This window comes from Schistocerca serialis, chromosome 4, assembly GCF_023864345.2.
Source record: "Schistocerca serialis cubense isolate TAMUIC-IGC-003099 chromosome 4, iqSchSeri2.2, whole genome shotgun sequence".
In the NCBI taxonomy this organism is placed as follows: Eukaryota; Metazoa; Arthropoda; class Insecta; order Orthoptera; family Acrididae; genus Schistocerca; species Schistocerca serialis.
In genome coordinates, this window is record NC_064641.1 from 753,562,768 (window position 1) to 753,590,765 (window position 27,998).

The 27,998-nt window shown below is 39.1% G+C and overlaps 1 protein-coding gene across 1 annotated transcript in view; it reads left to right on the forward strand.

Annotated features, from left to right (window-relative positions):
• The first annotated feature begins 2,841 nt into the window (after positions 1–2,841).
• Positions 2,842–27,998, forward strand: part of LOC126474745 (uncharacterized) — a 114,263-nt gene continuing 89,106 nt past the window's right edge. Inside the window, exon 1 of the mRNA XM_050102222.1 lies at positions 2,842–2,973. Within this exon, the coding sequence (XP_049958179.1) occupies positions 2,842–2,973 (132 nt within the window). The remainder of the gene's footprint in view (positions 2,974–27,998) is intronic.

The window sequence follows — 27,998 nt, forward strand, 5'->3', positions numbered from 1 at the left end:
AATTTGACTAGGAAAAGGGATCGGTTGGTAGGACACATTCTGAGGCACCAAGGGATCACCAGTTTAGTATTGGAGGAAGTGTGGAGGGTAAAAATCGTAGAGGGAGGCCAAGAGATGAATACACTAAGCAGATTTGGAAGGCTGTAGGTTGCATTAGGTACTCGGAGATGAAGAGGCTTGCACAGGATAGAGTAGCAGGGAGAGCTGCATGAAACCAGTGTTTGGGCTGAAGGCCCCAGCAACAGCAATCGATAGACCAACATGCATTGAATGCTAGGCACTTTGTGAAACAACGTTTTTTCTTCAAGACCCCTGAAATTGCTGCCCAGGGCAGATACCCCAGTTTGACCCCCCCCCCCCCCTTCCACCCCACCCCTCCCTCATTGGTCTGGGCCTGCATGGCGACACTGTACTTGTTGCACTCGCACTCAAATGCACTAGTAGCAGGATACAGCATAACGCATAAAAATTAACTGCAAATATTACATTGTTGATTAGTTCCTTTACATTTAACCTTTATCCTTCAATTTACTTAACAAAGTTCTTTTGAATTTTCTAACAATTTTTTGATTTTTCCCCCAGTTTAAAAATATTTAAATATTTAATATGCCTTGCATTTCCTTATTACAATTCATAATTTCTTTACACATCTGTGTATCATTGATGTTTTCATAAATTTTAAATTTCACCATTTCCCTTTATTTCCAAATTAGTGATTAATCCATTTTTTCCTACTACAATGTTCTTTATTTTTAAACTGCTCTGATGCCAGCCAATTGTGCTCCACTAGATTCCAAATTGTTTGACACACTTTATCTTTTGGCTCTGTCATAGTCTCTCTCTCTCTCTCTCTCTCTCTCTCTCTCTCTCTCTCTCTCTTTTCACATGCCCCTTACCTCTTCAGATCCAACTAACCAGTGTATTTTCAGTTCAGTGCACCTTCCATAACATTTTATATCACATACAAATTAATTAGGGTGAAGGAAAATCAGCCCTCTATTAACTGGTTAATGATCACTAATCTGTTAACTTCCCATCCTTGCTTCTGACACAGGAATTCTGTATGTCTTGACAGCAGAATGAAAGGACACTTGTTGCCATAATGTATTAAGTTACTAGTTAATTCTATTATTATTTTCTTTATTCAATTGCTGCTGCAGGTATGCTGGCTTATAAGCAATTATCAAAAATAGGTGAATATTCAGTGCTTACCCTATCTTGGGAATACTTTTAAAGCTAATATTGGACAACTACAACGATCATTTGATTAAATTAAAACTAAATTCTTTGGTGGACATTACTTTATAATGTAAATCACAGTGAATTACTACAGTTATTCATTTGCACTTTGTAATGACACCTGGAAAATGCCAAAACTTGTGGCAAATGCCAAAACAAAAGACAGAAGATATTAGTGTCTTTCAATAAGTATTATGGTAATTCTTCCTGGTAACTTTTTCAGTATGTTCAACATCTCCTATTTCAAGATAAATGAAGAGGCAAATATTTTAAAAAAATTAGCTGTTCACGTTGCAATAAACTCAAATTCTGACTTTCCACCTGGTCCAACATCAAAAATGTAGAGGAGAAAAAAAATTCTCTGCTATGGATTGTTGCACCTATAGTTAGGGAAGTGTGTGATTTATGGGACTTTGCTATGTGTTTTACTTCTTCCTTACCAAAATTGTATTGGTATGAAGTGAGAATAAACTGATAGGAACATGAACGTGACCTATCATTAATCTTATTTATTGTTTGAATGAACTTTTCCTCTTTGTTATCGAAATCCTCCATTCTTGACACTTTAAAACCTTACACAATGTTACAAGTTGCATTTTTTGCCAGTTATTATGATTCACATAGTGCCATTAATGAATTGTAACTTCACAAAACTGAGGAAGTTTGTATAACATTGATTGGATTTTATTTATTTATTTGTCCATATAAATCTCTTTTTAAGTACATATATTGTACACAGGATATTGGACAGAAAACATTTTTTGGCTATTGGATTTTCAAATATCAAACATAAATTTTATAAATTTTTATGACAAATTGGATCTATACAGTTAATAATTACAAATTTTTGAAATACTGTATATTTATAACTTATTTCTACAATTAAAGATACAAATTACATTTTTTCTTGCATAAGATACTGTGAGACTGAATAGTAGCAGTTTTTCAGAAGGTAGGATGTCACAGACTTTTTAAAGCTTTGTAGTTCAGTAAGAGATTTTATATGTCTTGGTAATCTGTTGTAAAGTTTTGTTCCTGCATGATATACACCTTTTTGGCATAATGTGGTGGTACAATGATTGACGTGTATGTCACTGTCTGACCTGGTACTGTAATCATGGACACTTTTGTTTTGAGGAAAAAGGTTTTCTTTTCTCAGTATGCTTTTTTTAACATGCGTGACTGTTTCCAGTATATAAATGCAGGGAAGGGGTAGGATCTTTAGATCTTTAAAGAAAGTTTAGATTAAAGTTCAGTCTTGACCACGTTATGTCTGTTTTAATGAGTAACCGGTTTCGGTTTTTTCTATAAAACCATCATCAGACCCATTGGCTCCCTTGGGTTGGTAGGTGGAGCTCTCCTTGCTGCTGTGCAGCAGCAAGGAGAGCTCCACCTATCAACCCAAGGGAGCCAATGGGTCTGATGATGGTTTTATAGAAAAAACCGAAACCGGTTACTCATTAAAACAGACATAACGTGGTCAAGACTGAACTTTAATCTAAATATAACAATTGATCACTGTATTCCAAAAATGTTTACCAAAATTGTGCTTTAAAGAAAGGTTTGCATGATTTTCTGCTGCTCAACAACTTGTTGCAGGACATGCTGTCATCTATGGAGGAGTACAAACAATCATATATCAGCAAGCTGTCAGAGTTTGAGGCAGAAAAGAAGAAGCTTTTAGAAAAGACAACTTGTTTAGAGAAAGACAACAGGGAACTTATGATGGAAAAAGTAAGTGCTTCTTTGTTACTTTTCTCATTTACCTCATACAGTGTATTCTGTCTGTGATTGATTTAAAGTTTTTTGTTTTGTTATTTATATATTGTTGTTATAATACTAAGTTTGACCAGCAAAATTGTAATTAAGAGCAAGTTACCCATGGGATATGAATAATTTTGTTGCAGTAGTTACAAAGAGATTAAGTAGCTTGCAAAAGATAGACTAGCTTGGAGAACTACTTAAAACCAATCTTTAGACTGAAGACCATGGCAGCATTGAAAGATTCACTACCAAAGAAATTACATGCAAAGTGTTTCTATAAAACAAAAGACATTTCAGAATATCATTGAAATAATATGCTGATTATAGTGAATCCTTAACAGTTTTTCCTATTATTAAAACACTTCTTCAAAAATGAGAAAAATACTCAAATAAACAAATTAAAATTTACTGCTTGACTTTCTGCTTGCCAATCACTACATGCAGCAAATTAAACCAAACTCATTCAAATGATTTTATCAGAAGATTAGTCAACTTGTTCTTTCCATCGACATATTCCAACTTATTTTCACCCTTCAGAAATACTTCAAAAATAAAGAAGTGTCGGGTTCTATATGTTTTGGTTATTGATGATCATTAATACTTTTTGCTGGCTTCAATACACCAACATTGTCAACATAAAATGTTGGAAGCTGTTCTGGCATTATATGTAATTCAGATAGTAAGTAATATAATAAAAAATAATTCTTTGGCTCCTTCTTTGGCACCACCAGAGTATTTTGCCACGGTGCTTGTCGTTGGATGACTTGTCTCCAGCAAAATCAGCATTACTAAAAATTGTCAAATGTACTTCTCTGTCATCAAAATAAATAATATCATGTGGCTTCCAGATCGTGAGCTTCCAAAAGGCTCAAACTACCTAGGTCCACTATTGTTATTCACCTATGTGGATGATCTTCCATCTAATATGTGACAAGCAGAAATAGTTCTTTTTGCAGAAAATCCTAGTATTATAATCAATCTAAACTTACCGGGTGATCAAAAAGTCAGTATAAATTTGAAAACTGAATAAATCATGGAATAATGTAGATAGAGAGATACAAATTGACACCCATGCTTGGAATGACATGGGGTTTTATTAGAACCAAACAAATACAAAAGTTCAAAAAATGACCAACAGATGGCGCTTCATCTGATCAGAATAGCATTAATTAGCATAACAAAGTAAGACAAAGCAAAGATGATGTTCTTTACAGGAAATGCTCAATATGTCCACCATCATCCCTCAACAATAGCTGTAGTTGAGGAATAATATTGTGAACAGCACTGTAAAGCATGTCCGGAGTTATGGTGAGGCATTGGTGTCGGATGTTGTCTTTCAGCATCCCTAGAGATGTCGGTCAATCACAATACACTTGCAACTTCAGGTAACCCGAAAGCCAATAATTGCATGGACTGAGGTCTGGGGACCTGGGAGGCCAAGCTCCTTTTATACATGATTGTCATGCACAGTCACTGACGTTTTGCTGTCCAGCACCATCTGTTGGTGCTCATGTGTGCATGAGATATGGTTGCTTGTGTGAGTGAATGGTGTGTTTCTCTTTTTCTGGCAAAGGCTAAGGCCAAAAACTTATGTGTAAGTGCCTTTTTAATTGTGAATTGCGCCTGTCTGCAAGAGCATGTTGTCTTTATGGTAAGTAGCAATCTGTCTTTTTCTACATTGTTAACAATATGAAAACGATAGATTGCTATTCAACCATAGAGGAGGCATTAACTCACAGACAGGCACAATGAATAAGACCGGTAACCTTTTAAGCTTTCAGACAAAAAGTTCTTTCCAAAATAGAAAAAAACGCACACACTTGTACAGTTACAGGTCCCACACACATGGTCACTGTCTCCAGCTTCTGGGACCTGACTGAGTGGTTGGAGACAATGACTATATGTGTGTGAGTTGTACTTGTGTGAAGGTGTTTGTGTTTTCTATTTTGGAAGAAGGACCTTTTTGTCTGAAAGCTTAAATGCATATCAGTCTTTTTAATTGTACCTGACTCAACGCCTCCTCTGTGTGAAGAGTAGCGCTCTATCCTTTTCATCTTGTTGGTATTCCGACCTGAATTTTCCATTGTTTGATTTTCTCAAATATACATGTAGCAAAAGAATAAATGGTAAATAATGTTCTTAAAAGTATTATTGAGTGGTTTTCTGCCATGTTCTTGCTGTCAGTTTCAAAAGAGACGACTTATTCAGTTCTGTACATCTATAGGTACAACAGCAATGATGACCTTAATAAATGCTGAGAAAATAATAGCAGAGGTGAAAATCTAAAAGTTAGCTGTGTCCTTATTGATTAGAATTTAAACTGGAAAAAAAATTGTTCTCTGGAAACAGACCAGTTCAGCCACATTAGAACTTTAAATTACTGCAAATCTTCGGGAGACACAAATACTAAATTAAGATATTTTGTTCATATTTATTCAATAATTTCATGTGAAATAATGTTAAATGGTAATTCCTATTTAATAAAGTTTTCATTGCTCAAAACAATGCTTTAAAAAGTCTGTCCAAAAAATTCCAGAACATGCGTTATTTTGCACCAATGGTGTGTTGAAACGAAATGTGGTTAGCATCCCTGCACATGTCTGTGTTTAATATGTAACTGCCAGAAGTTTCATTGCTGTATGTCTGTTAGTTATTGTCCAGTGCTGCGTTGAGTAGAACATTATGTTGCACAGTTTGCAAATTTTGAGATGGCAGAGTTAGAGGAGAAACATGTATGCATTACATTTTGCATGAAACTCAAGAAAAAAAGACAACATGCTCTTGCAGACAGGCGCAATTCACAATTAAAAAGGCACTTACACATAAGACACACAGAGACACACCAAAAGATGCGTGAAGCCTACAGTGATGAGTGCTTAAACCGTACTTAGTGTTATGAATGGTTCACACAGTTTAAAAATGGCCAGACAGAAATTAAATATGACCGTCATTCAGGATGCCCTTTGACATCTACCAACAACTCTCATGTCATGAACATCAATGAAACTGTGCATGCCAATTGAAGACTGGAGACTGCAGAAGAATGTAACATTTCAGTTCTATAATGTTTGACACAGCATATTGGAATGCATCATGTTGCCGCCAGGTTCATCCCATGACTCACAATCTTTGAAGAGCTCTTGGATTGTGGAAATGAGAACAAAATGTTCCTTAGGAGATTCATAACTGGTGATGAGACATGTGTCTATGGTTGTGATTTTGATAACTGTTTTAGTCTTCACAAGGGGTTGGGAAAGGTTCTCCAAAACCAAAAAAAGGTCGTCACCTGAGGCCAAATGTCAAATCCATGCTGGTAGTTTTCTATGACTTTAAAGGATTTATTCATTATGAATTCATCCCACAGAGACAAACTGTTAATTGTTGGTACTATCAGAACATGTTGAAATGCCTGAAATCAAATGTGAGAGGGAAACGGCCTGAAATGAGGTGAGGCGATTCATGTCTCTTGCATCATGATAACGCAGCAGCACATTCATCCCTGTTGGTGCAGGACTATTACACAAAAAATGAAATCCCTGTGCTGCCTCATCCTCTGTACTCTCCAGACTTCATCGCTGAGGACTCCCCACCACCACCAAAGCTGAAAGGATGAATATCTGCAATGAGAGACTACATAAAAGAATATTTGCAGATGGTGCTTCATGCGATCCAGCGAGAGGCGTACTAATATTGCTTTGAGAAATGGAAATGGCTTGGGGAGCGGTGTATCAGTTGTCAAGGAGTGTGTTTCAAAGGAGACTATGCACAATAAGTAAAAGGTAAGCATGAAAAAATTTCATGGATGAAGTTCTGGAATTTTTTGAACAGACCTCATAAGAACAACATGTGGTGTTCACCTACTATCATCCTTTAGACAACTGATATAGGACTTAGTCATTTTGACTACTTCTTTACAGTAGAGTTATTTGCTCATGAAGCTTGGTGTGAGTAACATAATACAGTTCAAAAGGAATGACAGTGTACATAATTACAATATCAGAAGAAAAAATGTCATTCCTTATTCCACATTAGGGTTGTCTTTAGCACAAAAAAGTGACAATAAAATTTTTGCTCACTTGTGCAGTGATACATATTTTGTCCGACAGACAGAAAATTTAAATTTGAAAATGAACTGAAAAATTTTCTTCTTGATCGCCCTCTTTCCATTCAGGAACTTCTGTTTATGTAATAAACAGAAGGTGGTTGGTAGGAATTACTAATTCACATCTGTATCAGTAGGGAAAAACTTGGCAGGGGTCTGCATTTGGCCAGACTTAGATATGAACATGTAATGTGGATGTAAAATGACGTATTCCACATTATTACTATTAATTACCCTATATAAATAATCCATGGAACTTGAAATTAACTACCTACTGAATGGGAATTGAGATTATATTGGATTATGACATTCAAGATCTTTCTAGTATTTGTTTTGTGTATTTCTCTTGAGCTGCCATATTCAATACCTCTTGATATTGCATTCTTTTATGGCAAAGGAACTGTGAAGAGTACCTGTTCTTATATCAAATTCACATTGTGAAATGTTCACAAAAATAGTAATTTGTTCTTGGCTATTGCCTACATCAGGCCATAGTCAACTAAGTTGTTACATGAAGTCTTTCTTTCTTTCTTTTTTATCGAGAGACTCACTTGAGCTCGTTTATCTTCAAAACCTTGTGGTTGTTCCAGATACACTGCATCTTCAAGTTTTCCATTCAAAAAAACTGTCTTCATATCAAATTGTTTTACCAGCAGCTTTACCAATAGAGCTTTAAAGCGAGATTTCCATTAGCTGCAACTTTTCAACATAAAACCCAGTGAGTTATTCTGCAATATTTTGATGTCATTAGGACATTCGGCTAGCCCCCATATATTGTTTCTCTTTAGCAGTTAAATTTCTTCACTAATTGCTTGACCCATTTTTTTCCTTGTTTGAAAGCAGCACATCAGAACATCTGTTTGGCAACAAGCTTTGCTAGCATTACTTCACCACTTCCCAACCAGGCTGATTATTTTCTTCATTCTCTTTTGTTTCCCTGTTTATCTTCTTCAGAAAATTCAGAAGTTTCTGATTTCAGGAATTATGACGACCTCTTTATTTGTTCCATTCACTTGATTACTATCTTCCTCTATAGTCAAGTGCATCGAACTTTTCTTCATTTTGACTTCATCCTGAAGCAGACTGCCTGTGACATTTACCATCTTCTGCTTTGGATACCACATTTCGCCTTTTCAGATTTCAGGATTTTTCTCAAGACATGTCCAGTTCAGCATGATCAATACAGAAATTACATGTAGTTCATGTTTTACACCATTATTTCTTTTTTAGGAAAATACAAACTCTAAATCCAGCCGTGACACTTACATGTTCAATTAGTTGTCCAGAAACAGCCTTGTCATCAAATTCTGAACGCAATTATTTGTCTAGATAAACACAGCTACAGGTGCTAAAATCTTGATGCCTTCAAATTTTCATACAGGTCAAGTGAACCAATAGGGTAGAGGATTCAGTAATTCTGTTCCCTTACCTGTGAGTAATTCAGTGATTTTCTTGTTATTATATTCCTTGTCTCCATCATATCTAAATTCTTAGATTACATTTCCATTGAATTTAACTTCATTCAAAAGTTTAAGCCTATCATAGACTTCATTTTTGTGTTTCATGAAGAAAATGTAATAAAAGTTACTAAAATCATCTTTAAATATTCATAATATCAAGCACTTCTAAACAGTGAGGTAGTCGTTTGGTCTGTTAACATATGCATGGATTAATTTGCCCATGGTTTTCTTGTTATTTAATAAGCATCCTAAGACTCTTTCCTGGTGGCCAAATTTCATCCTTGCAACCTGTTGGTGTCAAGGTTCTTCATGGTTTCACTCTTGAGATTCTCTTGGCATGTAAAATGTGTAAATAATAATGGGAACACAACCGGATGATGTTTTTGACAATTGTCAATATTTTGACATGTGTACACACTGTCATTTTTAAGGTACAAATGCAACACACATATGAGCGCTATTCAATAAAGAATGATCATAATTTTTTTATGGTTATAGTTTCTCACAATCTATTGGTTATGAATTGTAGATTAAAACTGAAGAAACTGCAAAAAGGTGGGGATTTAAGGAGATGGGACCTGGATAAACTGAAAGAACCAGAGCTTGTACAGAGTTTCAGGGAGAGCATAAGGGAACAATTGACAGGAATGGGGGAAAGAAATACAGTAGAAGAAGAATGGGTAGCTTTGAGGGATGAAATAGTGAGGGCAGCAGAGATCAAGTAGGTAAAAAGACGAGGGCTAGTAGAAATCATTGGGTAACAGAAGAGATAGTGAATTTAATTGATGAAAGGAGAAAATACAAAAATGTAGTAAATGAATCATGCAAAAAGGAATACAAACGTCTCAAAAATAAGATCGACAGGAAGTGCAAAATGGCTAATCAGGGATGGCCAGAGGACAAATGTAAGGATGTAGAGGCTTATTTCACGAGGGGTAAGATAGATACTGCCTACAGGAAAATTAAAGAGACCTTTGGAGAAAAGAGAACCAATTGCATGAATATCAAGAGCTCAGATGGAAACCCATTCTAAGCAAAGAAGGGAAAGCAGAAAGGTCGAAGGAGTATATAGAGGGTCTATACAGGGGCGATGTTCTGGAGGACAATATTATGGAAATGGAAGAGGATGTAGGTGAAGATGAAATGGGACATATGATAATGCGTGAAGAGTTTGATAGAGCACTGAAAGACCTGAGTCGAAACAAGGCCCCGGGAGTAGAGAACATTCCATTAGAACTACTGATAGCCTTAGGAGAGCCAGTCCTGACAAAACTCTACCATTTGGTGAGCAAGATGTGAGTGACAGGCGAAATTCCCTCAGACTTCAAGAAGAATATAATAATCCCAATCCTAAAGAAAGCAGGTGTTGACATATGTGAATATTACCAAATTATCAGTTTAATAAGTCACAGCTGCAAAATACTAACACGAATGCTTTACAGACGAATGGAAAAACTGGTAGAAGCCGACCTCGGGGAAGATCAGTTTGGATTCCGTTGAAATGTTGTAACACATGAGGCAATATTGACCCTACGACTTATCTTAGAAGAAAGATTAAGGAAAAGCAAATCTACACTTCTAGCATTTGTAGATTTAGGGAAAGCTTTTGACAATGTTGACTGGAATCCTCACTTTCAAATTCTGAAGGTGGCAGGGGTAAAATACAGGGAGCGAAAGGCTATTTACAATTTGTACAGAAACCAGATTGCAGTTATAAGAGTTGAGGGACATGAAAGGGAAGCAGCGGTTGGGAAGGGAGTGAGAGAGGGTTGTGGCCTCTCCCCAATGCTATACAATCTGTATATTGAGCAAGCAGTGAAGGAAACAAAAGAAAAGTTCGGAGTAGTTATTAAAATCCATGGAGAAGAAATAGAAACTTTGAGGTTCGGCGATGACATTGTAATTCTGTCAGAGGCAGCAAAGGACTTGGAAGAGCAGTTGAACAGAATGGACAGTGTCTTGAAAGAAGGGTATAAGATGAACATCAACAAAAGCAAAACGAGGATAATGGAATGTTGTCGAATTAAGTCGGGTGATGCTGAGGGAATTAGATTAGGAAATGAGGCACTTAAAGTAGTAAAGGAGTATTGCTATTTGGGGAGCAAAATAACTGATGATGGTCGAAGTAGAGGGGATATAAAATGTAGACTGACAGTGGCAAGGAAAGCGTTTCTGAAGAAGAGAAATTTGTTAACATTGAGTATAGATTTAAGTGTCAGGAAGTCATTTCTGAAAGTACTTGTATGGAGTGTAGCCATGTATGGAAGTGAAACATGGACGATAAATAGTTTAGACAAGAAGAGAATAGAAGCTTTCGAAATGTGGTGCTACAGAAGAATGCTGAAGATCAGATGGGTAGATCACATAACTAATGAGAAGGTACTGAATAGAACTGTGGAGAAGAGAAGTTTGTGGCACAACTGGACTAGAAGAAGGGATCGGTTGGTAAGACCACCAATTTAGTACTGGAGGGCAGGGTGGAGGGTAAAAATCATAGAGGGAGACCAAGAGATGAATACACTAAGCAGATTCAGATGGATATAGGTTGCAGTAGGTACTGGGAGATGAAGAAGCTTGCACAGGATAGAGTAGCACAGAGAGCTGCATCAAACCAGTCTCAGGACTGAAGACAACAACAACAACAACAACATAGTTGAAACTTCCTGGCAGATTAAAACTGTGTGCTCAACCGAGACTTGAACTCGGGACCTTTGCCTTTCGCAGGCAGGTGCTCTACCATCTGAGCTACTGAAGCACAACTCACGCCCGGTCCTCACATCTTTACTTCTGCCAGTATCTTGTCTCCTACCTTCCAAACTTTACAGAAGCTCTCCTGCGAACCTTGTAGAAGGTAGGAGACGAGATACTGGTAGAAGTAAAGCTGTGAGGACCGGGCGTGAGTCGTGCTTCGGTAGCTCAGATGGTAGAGCACTTGCCCGCGAAAGGCAAAGGTCCCGAGTTCGAGTCTCGGTCAAGCACACAGTTTTAATCTGCCAGAAAGTTACATATCAGCGCACACTCTGCTGCAGAGTGAAAATCTCATTCTGGTGACATCCCCCAGGCTGTGACTAAGCCATGTCTCCGCAGTATCCTTTCTTTCAGGAGTGCTAGGTCTGCAAGTTTCGCAGGAGAGCTTCTGTAAAGTTTGGAAGGTAGGAGATGAGATACTGGCAGAAGTAAAGCTGTGAGGACCGGGCGTGAGTCGTGCTTCGTAGCTCAGATGGTAGAGCACTTGCCCGTGAAAGGCAAAGGTCCCGAGTTCGAGTCTCAGTCAGGCACACAGTTTTAATCCACCAGGAAGTTTCGTATCAGCGCACACTCCGTTGCAGAGTGAAAATCTCATTGTGGAACAACATAGTTTCTCACACTGACATTTAATCTTATGATATTCTGTTAGCTTGATGTGCAACAAACATGCCGTAGTAGTTTCATTGTTGGGATTCCTGGTTCTCGCCTGTGAGAGGCAGGCAAGGTCAGACATGTTCAGTATCACCTACCGCTGCAATGATGGTAACACAAGAGGAACCATATGCGGCTTTGAAATTCATCTCAACAAATCTACAGCTGAGGTGTATACAATGTTACAGGAGGCCTATGGGGAGTCTGTTCTTCCCTACAGTGCAGCTTGAAGGTGGTTTAAAATGTTTAAAGAGGGGAGACAACCAATTTCAAAGAAAGATGAACCTGGTGCTCCAGTTACTGATCTTACAGAAAAAAATATCAACACTGCTGCTGTCATTGTCAGAGAGGATTGACGAATTACCTTACGATCACTTTCGGAAATATTGAACATTTCAATGGGTGTCACCCACATGTTGGCGACAGAAAAATTATACATGACACATGTTTGTGCATGATGGGTTGCAAGACCGTTGATTCCCAAACAAAAGGACATTCGCATGCAGATCTTTGTGCAGTTGAAGTTGATGTTAGAGGAAGATCCGGAGTTTCTTTCAAATGTAATTACTGCTGATGAAACTTGGCTGCATCATTTTGAGCCAGAGAGCAAACAGCAAAGCTAAGTGTGGAAATCTCCTTCATCACCAACTCTCAAAAAAGCAAAAGTGATTTCTTCTGCCTAGAAAGTTATGGTCATCTCATTCTTTGATATTCATGGAATGGTTTATCAGCATGTTGTACCTGCACACACATCAGTAACTGGAGAATACTATAGGGATGTTCTGTAAACTTGCAAGTCCATTTCCGTGAAGCAGGCTGGTTACTGCATCATGATAATATGTGGCCACATATAGCCAATGTTGTTGCTGAATATCTTGCAAAAATCAGTGTGAAGTGCATCCCTCATACTCCCTACAGTCCGGCTTTAGCCCCCATGTGACTTTTTTCTATTCCCTAACATGAAGAAACGTCTTCGTGGGAGGCATTATCAATCATCAGAAGCAGTGGTGAAGGCTGCGGAGGCAATTTTGAAGGATCTCTCAAAAAATTGTTTCCAGCATGTATTTAAAGACGGGCAGAAATGCTGGTACAAGTGCATCACATTCATGGCAGACTACTTTGAGAAGGACCATTGAAATTGTGAGGATGAATAAAGGTACGTTGTCAAAAAAAAAAGTTATGATCATTCTTTATTGAACAGCCCTCGTATATGGTCACTAGCTAATTTAATTCCAACTATCTTCTTAGTAATACTATACCATTAGCTGGAAATGCTAGCCAGAATCTCCTTGTTGTTGTATTCCTTAGGTTCACCAGTGCCAAGGCAATGTTCTGCAATAGAAGATTTGCTTGGAGGCTGTAGGTGGTGTGACATTCATATTAATGCACAGCCCCCCCCCCCCCCCCCCCCCCCCCCCCCCCCCACAGTCCTGATATTCTGACCAATTTATGATGTTCCACAGTTGCAAGGAATATGACACATACCTGCCTTATGCAAATGAAGATTATCCTTTATGGATCCTAAAAGGGTCCTAATCTTAGATAGTGATTGAAAAGTGCCTTTCACATCATGTTCCTGCAGAGTATGACCAATCCATTGGAAATGCTTCCTATGTACAGTGAAATGGCCATAGACTTTGGTTGCATCTCATTATTATCATCACTTGCAAAATTCACAGTTGGTCACTAGTGAAATGTGCATTTGATCTGTCATTCACTATAACCATTCTAATGAAAGGTGACTTCAGGATGGGCTAACTCAATTGACGAACTTACAGGTTCAGAGATGATGTGGCCCCTGTGAACCAAGATACGACGTTTCCCTTCACACTGGGCCAGCCAAGGCACATTCCTTGAACTCTTCCATAAACAAATTGCCAGTAGTAGGTACAACAGTCTCCCCATTCCAATTCCATCTGTCTGTTCACAGTGCTGGTCTTTGAATAAAAAGTAAGTGGAAGTCAATAGACTAACAGATGTGATAACAGGTACACTAATTCAACACCAAACCTAGCCTCAGTTAACAAAAACGAATCAGACAGAAGAGAGACCACACCTGCTTTTACTAATATATGAAAGCCATATGAATACAAACCTTCTAATCAATGTAAGAAATCCACTGAGATCCTAAGGTGATGCATACACTGATTAATTAGTGGCTTAGCAAAGCAGCATGGCGTTTTGCTATGCCATATGTTGGAGCACCAATGTTACATGCAATAGACCCAAGAGGAGCCCCTTCCTTGTGGATCTTTGGAAGGCCATATTATCTGCCAGGGACAGAATAGTAAGAATTAAGACTCTAGATAGTCTACTATGACAAGAAACTTTTGTTCAGGGGGTTTTTATGCTTTCTCTAAACACTTTTTAGCAGATGCTGTAATATCACTATTGCATGAATCTGCCTAGTTGACACAGCATGCTTCTCTCTGAACCTACTTGACAGCATCAGGAGGCAGTTGAAAAACAGCCTGTTCAACAGAACTTATAAAGTCAACATGCGGTAAACAACTGGGCTTTGGTACAAAATTTAAAGCTTTCCATAACATGGATACAGCTGTGTCATCAAAAGCCTTCTCTGTGAGGTTGATCACAGAGTGCAGAGTTGTAGTATTAAACTCTGGGCCAAGGAAACATTCAAACTTTGCTGAATGCTGGGCAGCTACAGAATGAAATTCCCAATCAGTTTGTGACCAAGGATCACTGTCCACCCACTCTAAGAAAATCCCAAAATTTTTGAACCAATCATTAAATGAGGAAGAAGTAATCCCCTGAAAACAAACTTCAGCAATCAGTGAGTGTAATGGTTCCTATCACAAACAAGAGATAAACCACTGGCTTGCTTTATGCAGCAGGTGACAAGATGATTAATTAACATGATGACTTCTTTGGCATGTATGAACAACATTATGTTCTCAATACCAAACAAGAATGATAATGTACATTGCACTCTCACTCTACTACTTCAGAATCTGTACAGCCCCCAGAAACAACAATGCATTTCCTCTTTGTAGAAGTAAGGAAAGTGGAACTTGAGAACTGCCGGCATCTGCAAGGATATTTAAAACCGCAGTATGCAGAGCACACATGAAAAGATAAAACAGACACAAACACACTCACACTCTGTAAACGCTAGCACCACCACTCAATCAAAGATGACCAAAGTCCGAAGTTATCAGTGATAAATATTAATAACTACCAGATGAGGTGATTCAACTATTTCTCTCTGTTCATTGGTCAGAGAGAGAGAGAGAGAGAGAGAGAGAGAGAGAGAGAGAGAGAGAGAGAGAGAAGGATTCCATGCAAAATTAAAGCAAAAGAACCTCCATCTCTATCAGGAGTCTCATGAGTGTAATTGCAAGTGCATCATGTATAACACTATCCCAATAGCTGGAAGTGTATCCCAGATTCTCTGTGTTGTTACATTCCATAGGTTGACCAGTGCCGAGGCAATGTTCTGCAATAGCAGATTTGCTTGGGTTTTGTAAACGGGTGTGCTGCTTATGCCAATGGTGTGGTCCTCCAACAGTCCTGAATTTCTGACCGGTGTATGACGTACCACTAATGCAAACAGTGGTCATCTTTTATGGCTCCTAAAAGGGCCCTAATCCCAAAACACATTTCACAACATATTTTCACAGAATATGGCCAATACTGTTGGAAATCCTTCCTGCATAATGCAAAAAGGCCATAGACTTTGGTGGTGCCACCTCATTATCATCATTATTCGCTCAGTTCACAGTTCGTTGAAAGAGAAATGCGCATATGATTTGTCATTCACTATAACCATTCTGATGAGAGATGACTCTGAGGTGGGTTAACTCAACTGACAAACTTTCAGGGTCTGAGATGTCATGTGCCCTGTGAACTGAGGTATGAGGTACCCATTTAAAACTGTAAACACAAATCAGTGTGAGTTGGTTTCCTATAAATGGCATCCCCCAACATAACGTCACCCATTCTTCTGACCAACACATCAAGAGAGAGAAGGCTGCCATCCTTCTAAACCTCCACCATGAGGCAAGTAATAGAGTGGATACAATTCAGATGTACTTAAAAGCCAATTAAAGTCACTCTTCCATCCTCTTAAATCTCCACCATGACATGAAGCGAGTAATTGGGTGATAGAATTCAGATGTATTAAAAGCCAATTAAAGTCACACTTCCATGAGGTCAAACAACAAAAGCATCATCTACATATCTGGTAAGTAGGAAAGTAAATGGAAAGTTGGGACATGCCTTTATGGGAAGCCAACTCACACTATTTTGTATTTATAGTTTGGTAGTTTTCACCATTCAGTTAAGTATGAAAGAGTACTTTGTACCTTGGTCACAGGATTCACATCATCTCAGACACTGAAAGTTTGTCAGCTGAGTAGCCCAACTTGAATTCAACTTTTATTAGAATAGCTACAGTGAAAGACAGACCAAACATGTGGTTAACTATCTAATAACCCTGAATAGGGAGAATGTAGCTAATAATGAGGTGGCACCAAACTCAGTGGGCTTTTTGTATTGTGCAGGGAGCGTTTCCAACAATATTGGCCATACTCCACAGAAATGTGATGTGAAATGTGTTTTTCGACCTCTATCTGAGATTATGGTCCTTTTAATATCTGTAAAGGGTGATCTTGGTTTGCATGTGGTGGGTTTCTATTGTATTCCATGCAATTGTGGCATGCTGTATATTGGTGAGACCATCAGGACTGTGGAGGACCTGCATATTAAAATTATTGAAACACCCACTTGCAACAACCAAACAAACCTGCAATTGCATAACAGTCTTGCAACCAGTCATCCTATGGAATACAAGAAAATATAGATGGTGGGATGCTCTTCCAGCTATTGGGATAGTGTTATTAAGCAGGCAGTTGAAATTAAATTAGCAAGTGATATTATAAATACGGATGGAGGTCTTTGCTTAAATTTTACATGGAATCCTGCTCTCCCTCTCTGGTGAAACAACAGAGGAGAAGAGTCGATACTACCTCATCCATTGGTTATTAATATTCACTATGTGTAACTTCTGGCATTCGTTACTTTTGCTTTTGTGTGTGTGTGTGTGTGTGTGTGTGTGTGTGTGTGTGTGTGTGTGTGTGTGTGTGTGTGCGCCCTGCGTAACAAGATTTTAAATTTCCTTGCACTAGACTTTCTTGTTGCATTTGTACCCTAAAAGCAACAGGGTGTGTGCTTGTTGAAGTATCAGTGGTTGTCCAAGATATCACCCAACTGCATTCTCATAAGCTATTTGGACAATTTTTATGCTGGGAGAAACTCAAGCTTCACATTGTTTACCTCTGTGGGGAGGAAACGTGTCACTACTGGTATTTTCTTAGTAAACTTCACACTAGTACAGTGAGATTGCAGTATGCAGCATCAAACTTGTTGAGATTAAAATATTGTTCCAACTTAAGTTGGGCATCATATTAATTCTCCTGCCTCTAGTCACATCAAGCAACACACTGGTTTATCTCTTGTTTGTGAAAGCATCCATTATTCTCTCTCATTATTGAAGTTTTTTGTGAAAGAGTTATTTCATTTTTGTTTAATGATTGGTTTGAAAATTTTGGCTTTTTCTTGGGATTGGCTATACAGTGTTTCTTGGTTGCATTCTGGCTAGGAATTTCATTCTGTAATTGTGCCGCATACACCGAAGTTTGAACATCTCCATGGTTCGGAGTCTAGTACTACATCTAGACCAACTGTGTGATGAATCTTATGGGGTGAGCCTTTCATGACATAACTTCATCAGTGCTGGGGAATATTTTAAATTTTGCATTGATGCGCAAGAGTTTACCGGTTGTTGATTTTATAAGTTCTGTCAAACAGACTGTTTTGAAATTACCTACTGATGTTGCCAAGGAGGTCAGGAGGGAAGCATGTTATATGTGTTGACTAGAGCACGTCTGCCCAAGAATAATATAACAGCCTCTGCTTTACATTTGCTGAGTGGATCCTGATATTATATTCCACAGACATTACTGTGCTGGACAAGCAAGGATATATTCAAAAGCATTTCCTACCTGCTTCAGTGTATTGCAAGATCAATGCTGTCCTGAAAAAAAGTATTGAGAGAAAGACTAACAGTCTCCAGAAGAAAAGTTCCTTGTCACAGGAGCCTGTCAAGGTCTTAATTCTTGGTGCTCCAACATACTTTAGAGCAAAACACCTTGCTACTCTGTTGAGTGCACTAGTAGGTCGGTTTGTTTATCACATTAAGAATTGGAAGATTTCTGAAGTCCATTAGAGGTACTGCATTTGTAAGACTGATTTTGTAGTGAATTGTGATGTGGTCTCTCTCTCTTCATTGGCATTCCTCTGTATGGTTCATTATTGTTAATTGAGGCTAGCTTTCATGTTGAATTACCTTATCTTTTATGACATTTGTTGATCTTTGATTTCTGCTTATTTTCCATTCTATGACCAGTACAGTGAACAGACAGATGGAATTGTAATGGAGACCCCTTTTAACCTAGAATTGCCCATTTGTTTAGGGAGGAGTTCAAGGAATGTGCCTTGGAGTTGGCACAATCGAAACCTGTGTTTTTTTCACACATATAGACAATACTTTTGTTATTTGGCCTTATGGAAGTGAGGATTTAAACAAGTTTTTAGTACACCTTAATTCTATTCATCAACATTCTTGCTTCACACTGGAGGTGTAAAAGGATGGCTGCCTTGCCTTCCTTGATGTCCTGGTCAGGAGAAATGATGATGTGTTGGGAAATGCCATTTATAGGTAGCCAACTCACACCAATTTGTATTTAGAGGCTGATAGTCATCACCATGCAGCTCAGGATGAAGGGGTACCTCATACCTCTGTTCAGAGGGGACCACATCATCTCCAACTCTGAAAGTTTGTCAGTTTATTTAGCCTGTTTTCAAGTCACATTTCATCAGAATCGTGAATGACAGATTAGATGCACCTTTTGTCTCAACCACCGTGAATTGTTGGATTGATGACAAGGTTACAGGAAAGTGCAGGAAGCATTTCCAACAGGAATGGTCACATTCTGTGGAAATATGATGTGAAATGTGCTTTTTGATCACCATCTTAGATTAGGTCCTGTTTAGAATAAACTTGGTTTGAGTAAGACAGTTTCCTTGCAGTTGTGGAATGTCATAGGTTGGTCAGACCATGAGGACCATGGAGGGCATTGGTCCAACAAGGTACACTGGTCCACAGGGCACACATCTTGTCAGACCCAGATAGTTTGGCAGTAGAAATGGAAGATCTACAATCGGTGTTCTGCAAGCATACATACATGACCAAACAGATTCAGAAGGCACTTCAACCAGTCTTTCCACCACATGATCTAGAAGTAAAACAAGATGAGAAAAGATTGTGACATACCTGCCCTATGCCTAATTTTTTTTCTGCCAAAATCACCAGGCTTCTTAGGAAGCACAACATCAATTGTGTTTTCTGTCCACGTACCAAAACAAAAGCACTACTGAAAAATGTGAAAGATGACCTAGGACTACAAAAACCATGAAATTATAATACAGGGTGTTTATAAATGAATATCAGTGGTTTAACGGTTTATAATATTTATTATATTAAACTTACAGTTATAAATGATATGTCAAATGAAAGAGCAACTCAAACAGTTTTTCTTACAATTATTCAGTATGAACACCGATCACACATCGAGCCGATAGGCGAGTTGTTCCAAAACCTTGATCAATGTGTTACGAGTAACTGTTGCAATAACACTGTCTCTAAAGTCAGATAGATCAGCTAGAATCGGAGGCACATACATATGATTGAGTCAGATTGTGTGTGAACGTGGAGGTCAAGCATAAAATGCTGTGTCAACTGGCCCCTTGCGCCCAATCCACCAGTCGGATACAACATCGTTTAACCAGTTGGGTACTGAGTTATGGAAGTGAGGTGGTGCACCATCTTGCCCCCAATTAAAGATGTGTTGTTCAGCTTCTTCCCATTGAAGCACGGGCCATAGCTGTAGAACATAAAGATAAGAAACATTAGTTACAGTTGATTCACTGAAAAAGAAAGGCCCATAAACTTTCTGCGGTGATATTTCCTGAGGCTAAGCATGAAAGATTCGCACTCGTTCAACATGTTTTTCAGTCGCTCTTTCTCATTCCATACTCTTCCCATTGTGCACAGGTATACAAACAAAACTGTTTGAGTTGCTCTTTCATTTGACATATCATTTATAACTGTAAGTTTAATGTAATAGATATTATAAAGCATTAGAACCCCCATATTCATTTATAAACACCCTGTATATTTTGCCAGTGTGGCATGCCATACATTGGCCAAACAAATAGGACAGTGTTCAGAACATTAGAGGCACCCATGACTAAGACAGCAACTAAATCAGCCATTGCCAAGCACTGTCTGGAGCTCAATCATTCCATGAACTGTGGTGAAACGAGGACTCCGGTATAGACTCCCAGATACTGAGACAGTGTTATATGAGAGTCTACAGACATGAAGGTGATGGGAAACCTCATGAATTGAGATACTGGGTACCAACTCATTAGAGCCTTGATTCCTGCACAGGAGTGACTGAAAATGCAACAGGGACAGCTGCAGAACTCCACAAAAAGAAGAACTGAGAGTGTGGATATGGGAAATGAACCTCCGATGTAGAGCACCAGGTGCACTGTACTGAAGGTGGAAAGTCGCAGGGTGCTACTAGTGGGAGAGGACCACAAAGGAAACATCCAGAATTGCACCAGATTGAGAATGAAATGTGAGCATGCAGATGGGGGAATGTGACCAAAAATGAGACACAAGCGCTTGGGCTTGTGCACCACACCAAAGAGGTAATGCTTAAGAATCTTTCTAGTGGGAGTGGACCACGGAGAGAACACCTGGAACTGCAGCAAACTGAAAACAGAACACAAGTCCACAATCAGGTGCTCCAGACTGAAGAGGGAACATTGGAAATGATGATGGAGGGTGAAGAGTATAGGTACAAATACTGGGTCTGTTCCACATGATGATCAGTTTCAGGTAGTACCTGATGAACATAAAGGCTCATGTTGTCAAAGTATTGTGCCAGAATGGCACTGATATTCAGCAGAATACCCAACACCTCAAGGTGCTGAATGATGACCTTGAAGGTCTGAGGAATTATTGGAATACTGTCATTAAGGAAGCAGTCGAAACTAAATTAACTAGTGTCTGTATAAAAAAGAGAGGAAATACAACATTATGAATCTAGTTACTATTGTTTCTTAGAAATAGACGTGGATGTTTTTGGTTAAATTCTTCTTGGAATCCTGCTCTCTCTCTGGTCAAACAATAGAGGGAAAGAGTTAATGCTTCCTCTTCCATTAGTTATTAATATTTACTGTTGCAATATAAGAAAAGGAAAGTTGCTACTCACCATATAGCATAGACGCTGAGTCACAGATAGGCACTGCAGAAAGATTTTCACACTTAAAGCTTTCGGAGCCTTTGTCAACAATAGATGCGCGCGCGCGCGCACACACACACACACACACACACACACACACACACACCACACACACACACACACACACACACACACACACACACACAGAGTCACTCACTTTCTTTGTGTGTGTGTGTGTGTGTGTGTGTGTGTGTGTGTGTGTGTGTGTGTGTGTGTGTGTGTGTGTGTGTGTTTTATCTTTCTGTGTATGTTCTGCATACCGAGGTTTTAATTTCCTTGCTCAGCACATTCTTGTTCCATTTGTGCCTTGCAAATGATGGGGCCTGCGTCTGCCGAAATATCAGCGGCTGTCAAAGGCATCGCCTGGCTGTGTTCCCATAAGTAATTTGAACTTATTCGTAATAGCCACTGAGACGAGAGGACATACAGCAGAGCAGCAGCAGCACTTGTCTGATTAACTGTAAATTAAATTAGTCTTTTTTTTTTTTTCCATGTGCTTTTGCAAAGAAGTGAACTGTACTTGTGTATTTTACTGTATAGACTAGTGGCTAGAAAATTAATCGTAGCTTTGTTTTTGTGTAAGTCTTGTGATTATCCTTGTGTAGGGCGGCTTCCTAGTGTAAATTTTCCTGGCGCCAGAAACTCTGTCACGCCACAAAGTTTTAATTTTGTGCTAGTAGACAGCATACAGTTTAGATCAGACCATTTCAGTTTGAATATTTATCTCGTGCAGTAACTTTTCGGTAAACAGGATTTCTAATAGCAGGTATCTGTAAATACATCAACTTTAGTAAAGAAATTTGTTTCTGTTTAATAGCTTGTGGTCTCAGAGTACAGTGAGAAATCTGCACAGCAACTTTTAGTGTTACTTTAGCCTCCTTTGGTATATTTTCAAACTCAGTAGCGAAATTTTAGACCTTATATCTATTTTATACATAGCACAATATGGCTAGGAACTTTGCTTGTTGTTAGCAGACACAGGGAGAGTTGGCTGCTGTGCATAAACAGCTGGAAGCTGCATTGGCTACTGTCATAAAGCTTCTAGCTAATGCTCAAAGTTGCAGTGATGTCAGTGCCAATGACAAACCTGCGACACCTTTGTTGCTACTGGAATCTCCTGATGACCCGGACGTCGCTGGGGCTTCTGATACACAACCACTCCGTCCTCACTCCAGAGTGGGTGGCAGACAGTGGTGGATTCTCATGTCACTGGGCGGAAGGCAAAAGAGGGAGCAGGCTGTGCAGCTGGCTCCCTACATCTTAGCAGCAGGTATGAGGTGCTACCCAGTGTTGATGATAACTTGGAGCCAGCACAGAATTCCTCTCCTGTTGGGCCAGCAGTTGATTTTCCTGTCCAGTATGGACAATTACAGAGGGTGGGTATGCTTGTCATTGGGAGAACCAATGTTAGGCGGGTGATGGAGCCCCTCAGGGAGATAGCAGGCAAGGCAGGAGATCTCATCCATGATGTGGAGGAGGACTTGCCGGTGGCTATCAAGCGCACTGGGTGCAACTGGCTGCAAGTAGTGGCACATGTTGGCACAAATGATGCCTGCTGCTTCAGTTCTGTAGCCATCCTCACCTGCTTTCAGCAGATGGCTGATTTGCTGAAGACAAATAGCAATGCACATACCCAGGGTTGATTGCGGTTCTCTGGTCTTGAGCAAAGTGGAAGGTCTAAACCAGAGGCTCAGATGGCTCTGTGATAGTATCAGATATCAATTTCTTGACCTCTGCTATCGGGTGCAGAATTGTAAGATCTCTTAATAGATCAGGTGTACAGTACATGCAGGAAGCGGCTTCTAGGGTAGTGGAGTACATGTGGCGTGCACATGGGGCTTTTTTAGGTTAGAGAACCCCTCCTTTAGGATCAAATTCAACTTCCATGTTGAATCATCCACAGTGACCTCAGAGAATCTTGGTCCTCACAGATCAGACATAGAAAAGGTGAATATCATTTTAGTAAGCTGCAGGTGCATCGAAGGAAAGGTCCCAGAAGTAGTATCACTTACTGAACGTTATAATGCACAAATAGTATTGGGAACAGAAAGCTAGTTGAAACCAGATGTCAATGACAATGAAATCCTAAGTTCAGATTGGAATGTTTATCTTAAGGGAGGTTAACTGCCAGTGGTGGCTGCATTTTTATTGCAGTAAAAAATTTGACAAAATCTATCACCCATGATCTAGAGGTAGTGTCTTTGATTCATAATCAAAATGTCCTTGGCCCCGGGTTCAAATCCTGCCGCTGCTTAAATTTTGATTAATAATCAGCATTGGTGGCCAAAGACTTCCGGCATAAGAAGTCACTCTCATTCTGCCAGTGGCCTTGTCAAAGAGGGCAGAGTAGCTGACAGAGGTTCAGGGCACTCTCTTGTCCTAGGCGAAAGAATCAGCAATGATCAACAGCATAAGGATGCAGAATGCAATGGAAACGACTGCATTAAAGACACGTAACATGTATCCACAGGACATGTGGCCTGTAACCGAAGAAGTGTCATGATGATCTCTCCCTTGGCAAAAGATTCTGGAATAGTCCCCCATTTGGATCTCTGGGAGGGTACTGCCAAAGGGAAGGTTACCATGAGAAAAAGATTGAATAATCAACTGAAGGATACATTCTATGTGTCGGGGCGTGGAATGTCAGAAGCTTGAACTTGGTAGGGAAACTAGAAAATCTGAAAAGAGTAATGCAAAGGCTCAATCTAGATATAGTAGGGGTCAGTGAAGTGAAGTGGAAAGAAGACAAGGATTTCTGATCAGATGAGTGTAGGGTAATATCAACAGCAGCAGAAAATGGTATAACAGGAGTAGGATTCGTTATGAATAGGAAGGTAGGGCAGACAGTGTGTTTCTGTGAACAGGTCAGTGATAGGGTCGTTCTTATCAGGATCGACAGCATACCAACACCGACAACGATAGTTCAAGTATACATGCCAATGACACAAGCCGAAGATGATGAGATAGAGAAAGTGTACGAGGATATTGAAACGGTTACAGTATGTCAAGGGAGATGAAAATCTAATAGTCATGGGGGAGTGGACTGCAGTTGTAGGGGAAGAAGTAGAGGAAAAGTTTGCAGGGGAATATGGGCTTGGGTCAAGGAATGGGAGAGGAGAAAGACTAACTGAGTTCTGTAACAAGTTTCAGCTAGTAATAGTGAATACCCTGTTCAAGAATCACAAGATAAGGAAGTATACTTGGAAAAGGCTGCGTGATACAGGAATATTTCAGTTAGATTACATCATGGTCAGACAGAGATTCCAAAATCAGATACTGGATTGTAAGGCATACCCAGGAACAGATATAGATTTGGATCACAATATAGCAGTGATGAAGAGTAGGCTGAAGTTTGAGACAGTAGTCAGAAAGAATCAATACGCAAAGAAGTGGGATATGGAAGTACTAAGGAATGACGAGATAAACTTGAAGTTCTCTAAGACTATAGATACAGCAATAGGGAATGGCTCAGTAGGCAGTACACTTGAAGAGGAATGGACATGTCTAAAAAGAGAAGTTAGGAAGGAAAACATAGGTACAAAGAAGGTAACTACGAAGAAACCATGGGTAACAGAAGAAATACTTCAGTTGATTGATGAAAGGAGGAAGTACAAAAATGTTCCAGGAAACTCAGGAGTACAGAAATACAAGTTACTGAGGAATGAAATAAATAGGAAGTGCAGGGAAGCTAAGACAAAATGGCTGCAGGAAAAATTTGAAAACATCAAAAAACAAAAGATTGTCAGAAGAACAGACTCAGAATACAGGAAAGTCAAAACAGCCTTCTGTGACATTAAAAGCAAGGGTGGTAACATTAAGAGTGCACTGAGAATTCCACTGTTAAATGCAGAGGAGAGAGCAGATAGGTGAAAAGAATACATTGAAAGCCTCTGTGAGGGGGAATATTTGTCTGATGTGATAGAAAAAGAAACAGGAGTTGATTTAGAAGAGATAGCGTATCAAGTATTGGAATCAGAATTTTAAAGAGCTTTGTAGGATATAAGGTCAAATAAGACAGAAGGGATAGATAACATTCCATCAGAGTATCTAAAATCATTGGAGGAAGTGGCAACAAAACGACTATTCACATTGGTGTGTAGAATGTATAAGTCTGGCAACATACCATCTGAATTTCGGAAAAGCATCATCCACACATTTCCAAAGATGGCAAGAGTTGACAAGTGCAAGAATTATCACACAATCAGATCATGCATCCAAGTTGCTTACAAGAATAATATACAGAAGAATGGAAAAGAAAATTGAGGATGCGCTAGATGACCATCAGTTTGGCTTTAGGAAAAGTAAAGGCACGAGAGAGGCAATTCCCACATTGCGGTTAGTAATGGAAGCAAGACTAAAGAAAAATCAAGACACGTTCATAGGATTTGTTGACCTGGAAAAAGTGTCCGACAATGTAAAATGACACAAGATGTTCGAAATTCTGTAAAAAGTAGGGGTAAGCTATAGGGAGAGATGGTTCATATACAATATGTACAACAGTCAAGAGGGAATAATAAGAGTGGACAATCAAGAACGAAGTGCTCATATTAAAAAGGATGTAAGACAAGGCTGTAGCCTTTCTCCTCCACTGTTTAATCTGTACATCGATGAAGTAATAATAGAAATAAAAGAAAAGTTCAGGAGCGGAATTAAAATTCAAGGTGAAAGGATATCAATTATGCGATTCGCTGATGATATTGCTATCCTGAGTGAAAGTGAAGAAGAATTACACGATTTGCTGAACGGAATGAACAGTCTAATGAGTACACAGTATGGATTGAGAGTAAATTGAAGAAAGACAAAGGTAATGAGAAATAGTAGAAATGAGAATAGTGAGAAACTTAACATTGGGATTTATGGTCACAAAGTAGATGAAGTTAAAGAATACCTCTACCTGCAGAAAAATAACCAATGACGGATGGAGTAAGCAGGACATCAAAAGCAGACTTGCAATGGCAAAAAGGGAATTGGTGGCCAAGAGAAGTCTATTAATATCAAATATCAGCCTTAATTTGAGGAAGAAATTTCTGAGAATGTATGTCTGGAGTACAGCATTGAATGGGAGTGAAACATGGACTGTGGGAAAACCAGAACAGGAGAGAATCAAAGCATTTGAGATGTGGTGCTACAGATGAATGTTGAAAATTAGGTGGACTGATAAGATAAGGAATGAGGAATCTCTACACAGAATCGGAGAGGAAAGGAATATGTGGAAAACACTGATAAGGAAAAGGGACAGAATGATAGGACATCTGTTAAGGCATGAGAGAATGACTTCCACAGTGCTAGAGGGAGCTGTAGAGGGCAAAAACTGTAAAGGAAGACAGAGTTTGAAATACAACCAGCAAATAATTGAGTACATAGGTTGCAAGTGCTACTCTGAGATGAAGAGGTTAGCGCAGGAGAGGAATTCGCGCAGACCGCATGAAACCAGTCAGAAGACTGATGACAAAAAACTACCAAGGTTATCACGGATTCAGAATGTGAGTTAATCTGGGTGAAATTGAGTATCAAAGGGGGTGACTTCAACTTGCCAGGTATAGATTGGGAGTGTTATGCCATCAAAACTGGTGCCATAGACAGGGATTCGTGTGTCATTGGTCTAGATGTCTCGTCTGAAAATTATCTTGAGCAGATAGTTAGGGAACCAACTTGTGAGGGTATATGTCTTAGACCTCCTGGGAACAAACAGACCTGAACTTATGAAATCAGTTTATGTAGAGAAAGGTATCAGTGATCATAAGGCTGTGACAGCATCTTTGATGATAGGTCCTACAAGAAATGTTAAGAAAGGTAGGAAGATATATTTGCTCAGCAAAGGCGATAGGATAGAAATTTCAGAACATCTCAGCAGTCAGCATCAAATATTCAGTGATGAGGATGAAGATGTGGAGAACAAATGGAAAAAATTCAAAAGCATTGTTCAATATTCTCTAGACAAGTATATTCCGAATAAGGTTTTAAGAGATGGGAGAGATCCACCATGGTTTAATAGCAGTGTTAGAAAAGCTCTATGTAAACAAAGAGCATTTCATCTCAGATTCAAGAGAAATAAAAACCTAATTGACAAACAAAAGCTGAACGAAGCAAAAATGAGCGTAAGGAGAGCAATGAGAGAAGCGTTTTTTGATTTTGAAAGTAAGGCATTGTCAACCGACTTAAGTAAAAACCCTAAGAGATTTTGGCTGCATGTAAAATCAGTAAGGGGGTCAAAATCATCTATTCATTCTCTCAAGAATCACTCTGGCACCAAAATGGAAGATAACAGAGAGAAGTCTGAAATACTGAACTCGGTCTTCCAAAGTTGTTTCACCATAGAAGATCATAACACTGGCCCTCCTTTCATTGTCGTATGAATGTCGAAATGGCAGATATTGAGATGACCAATCACAGAATTGAAAAGCAGCTACAATCACTTAGTAGTGGAAAGGCGTCAGGACCAGATGAGGCACTTATAAGTTTCTATAAAGATTATGTGAAAGAACTTGCTCCCCTTCCAGCAGTAATTTATTGTACATTGCTTAATAAATGAAAGGTACTGAGTGACTGGTAAAAAGCGCAGATCATTCCCATTTCTAAGAAAGGGCGTAAGACAGATCCACACAATTATAGACCTATATCATTGTAGAATTGTGGAAC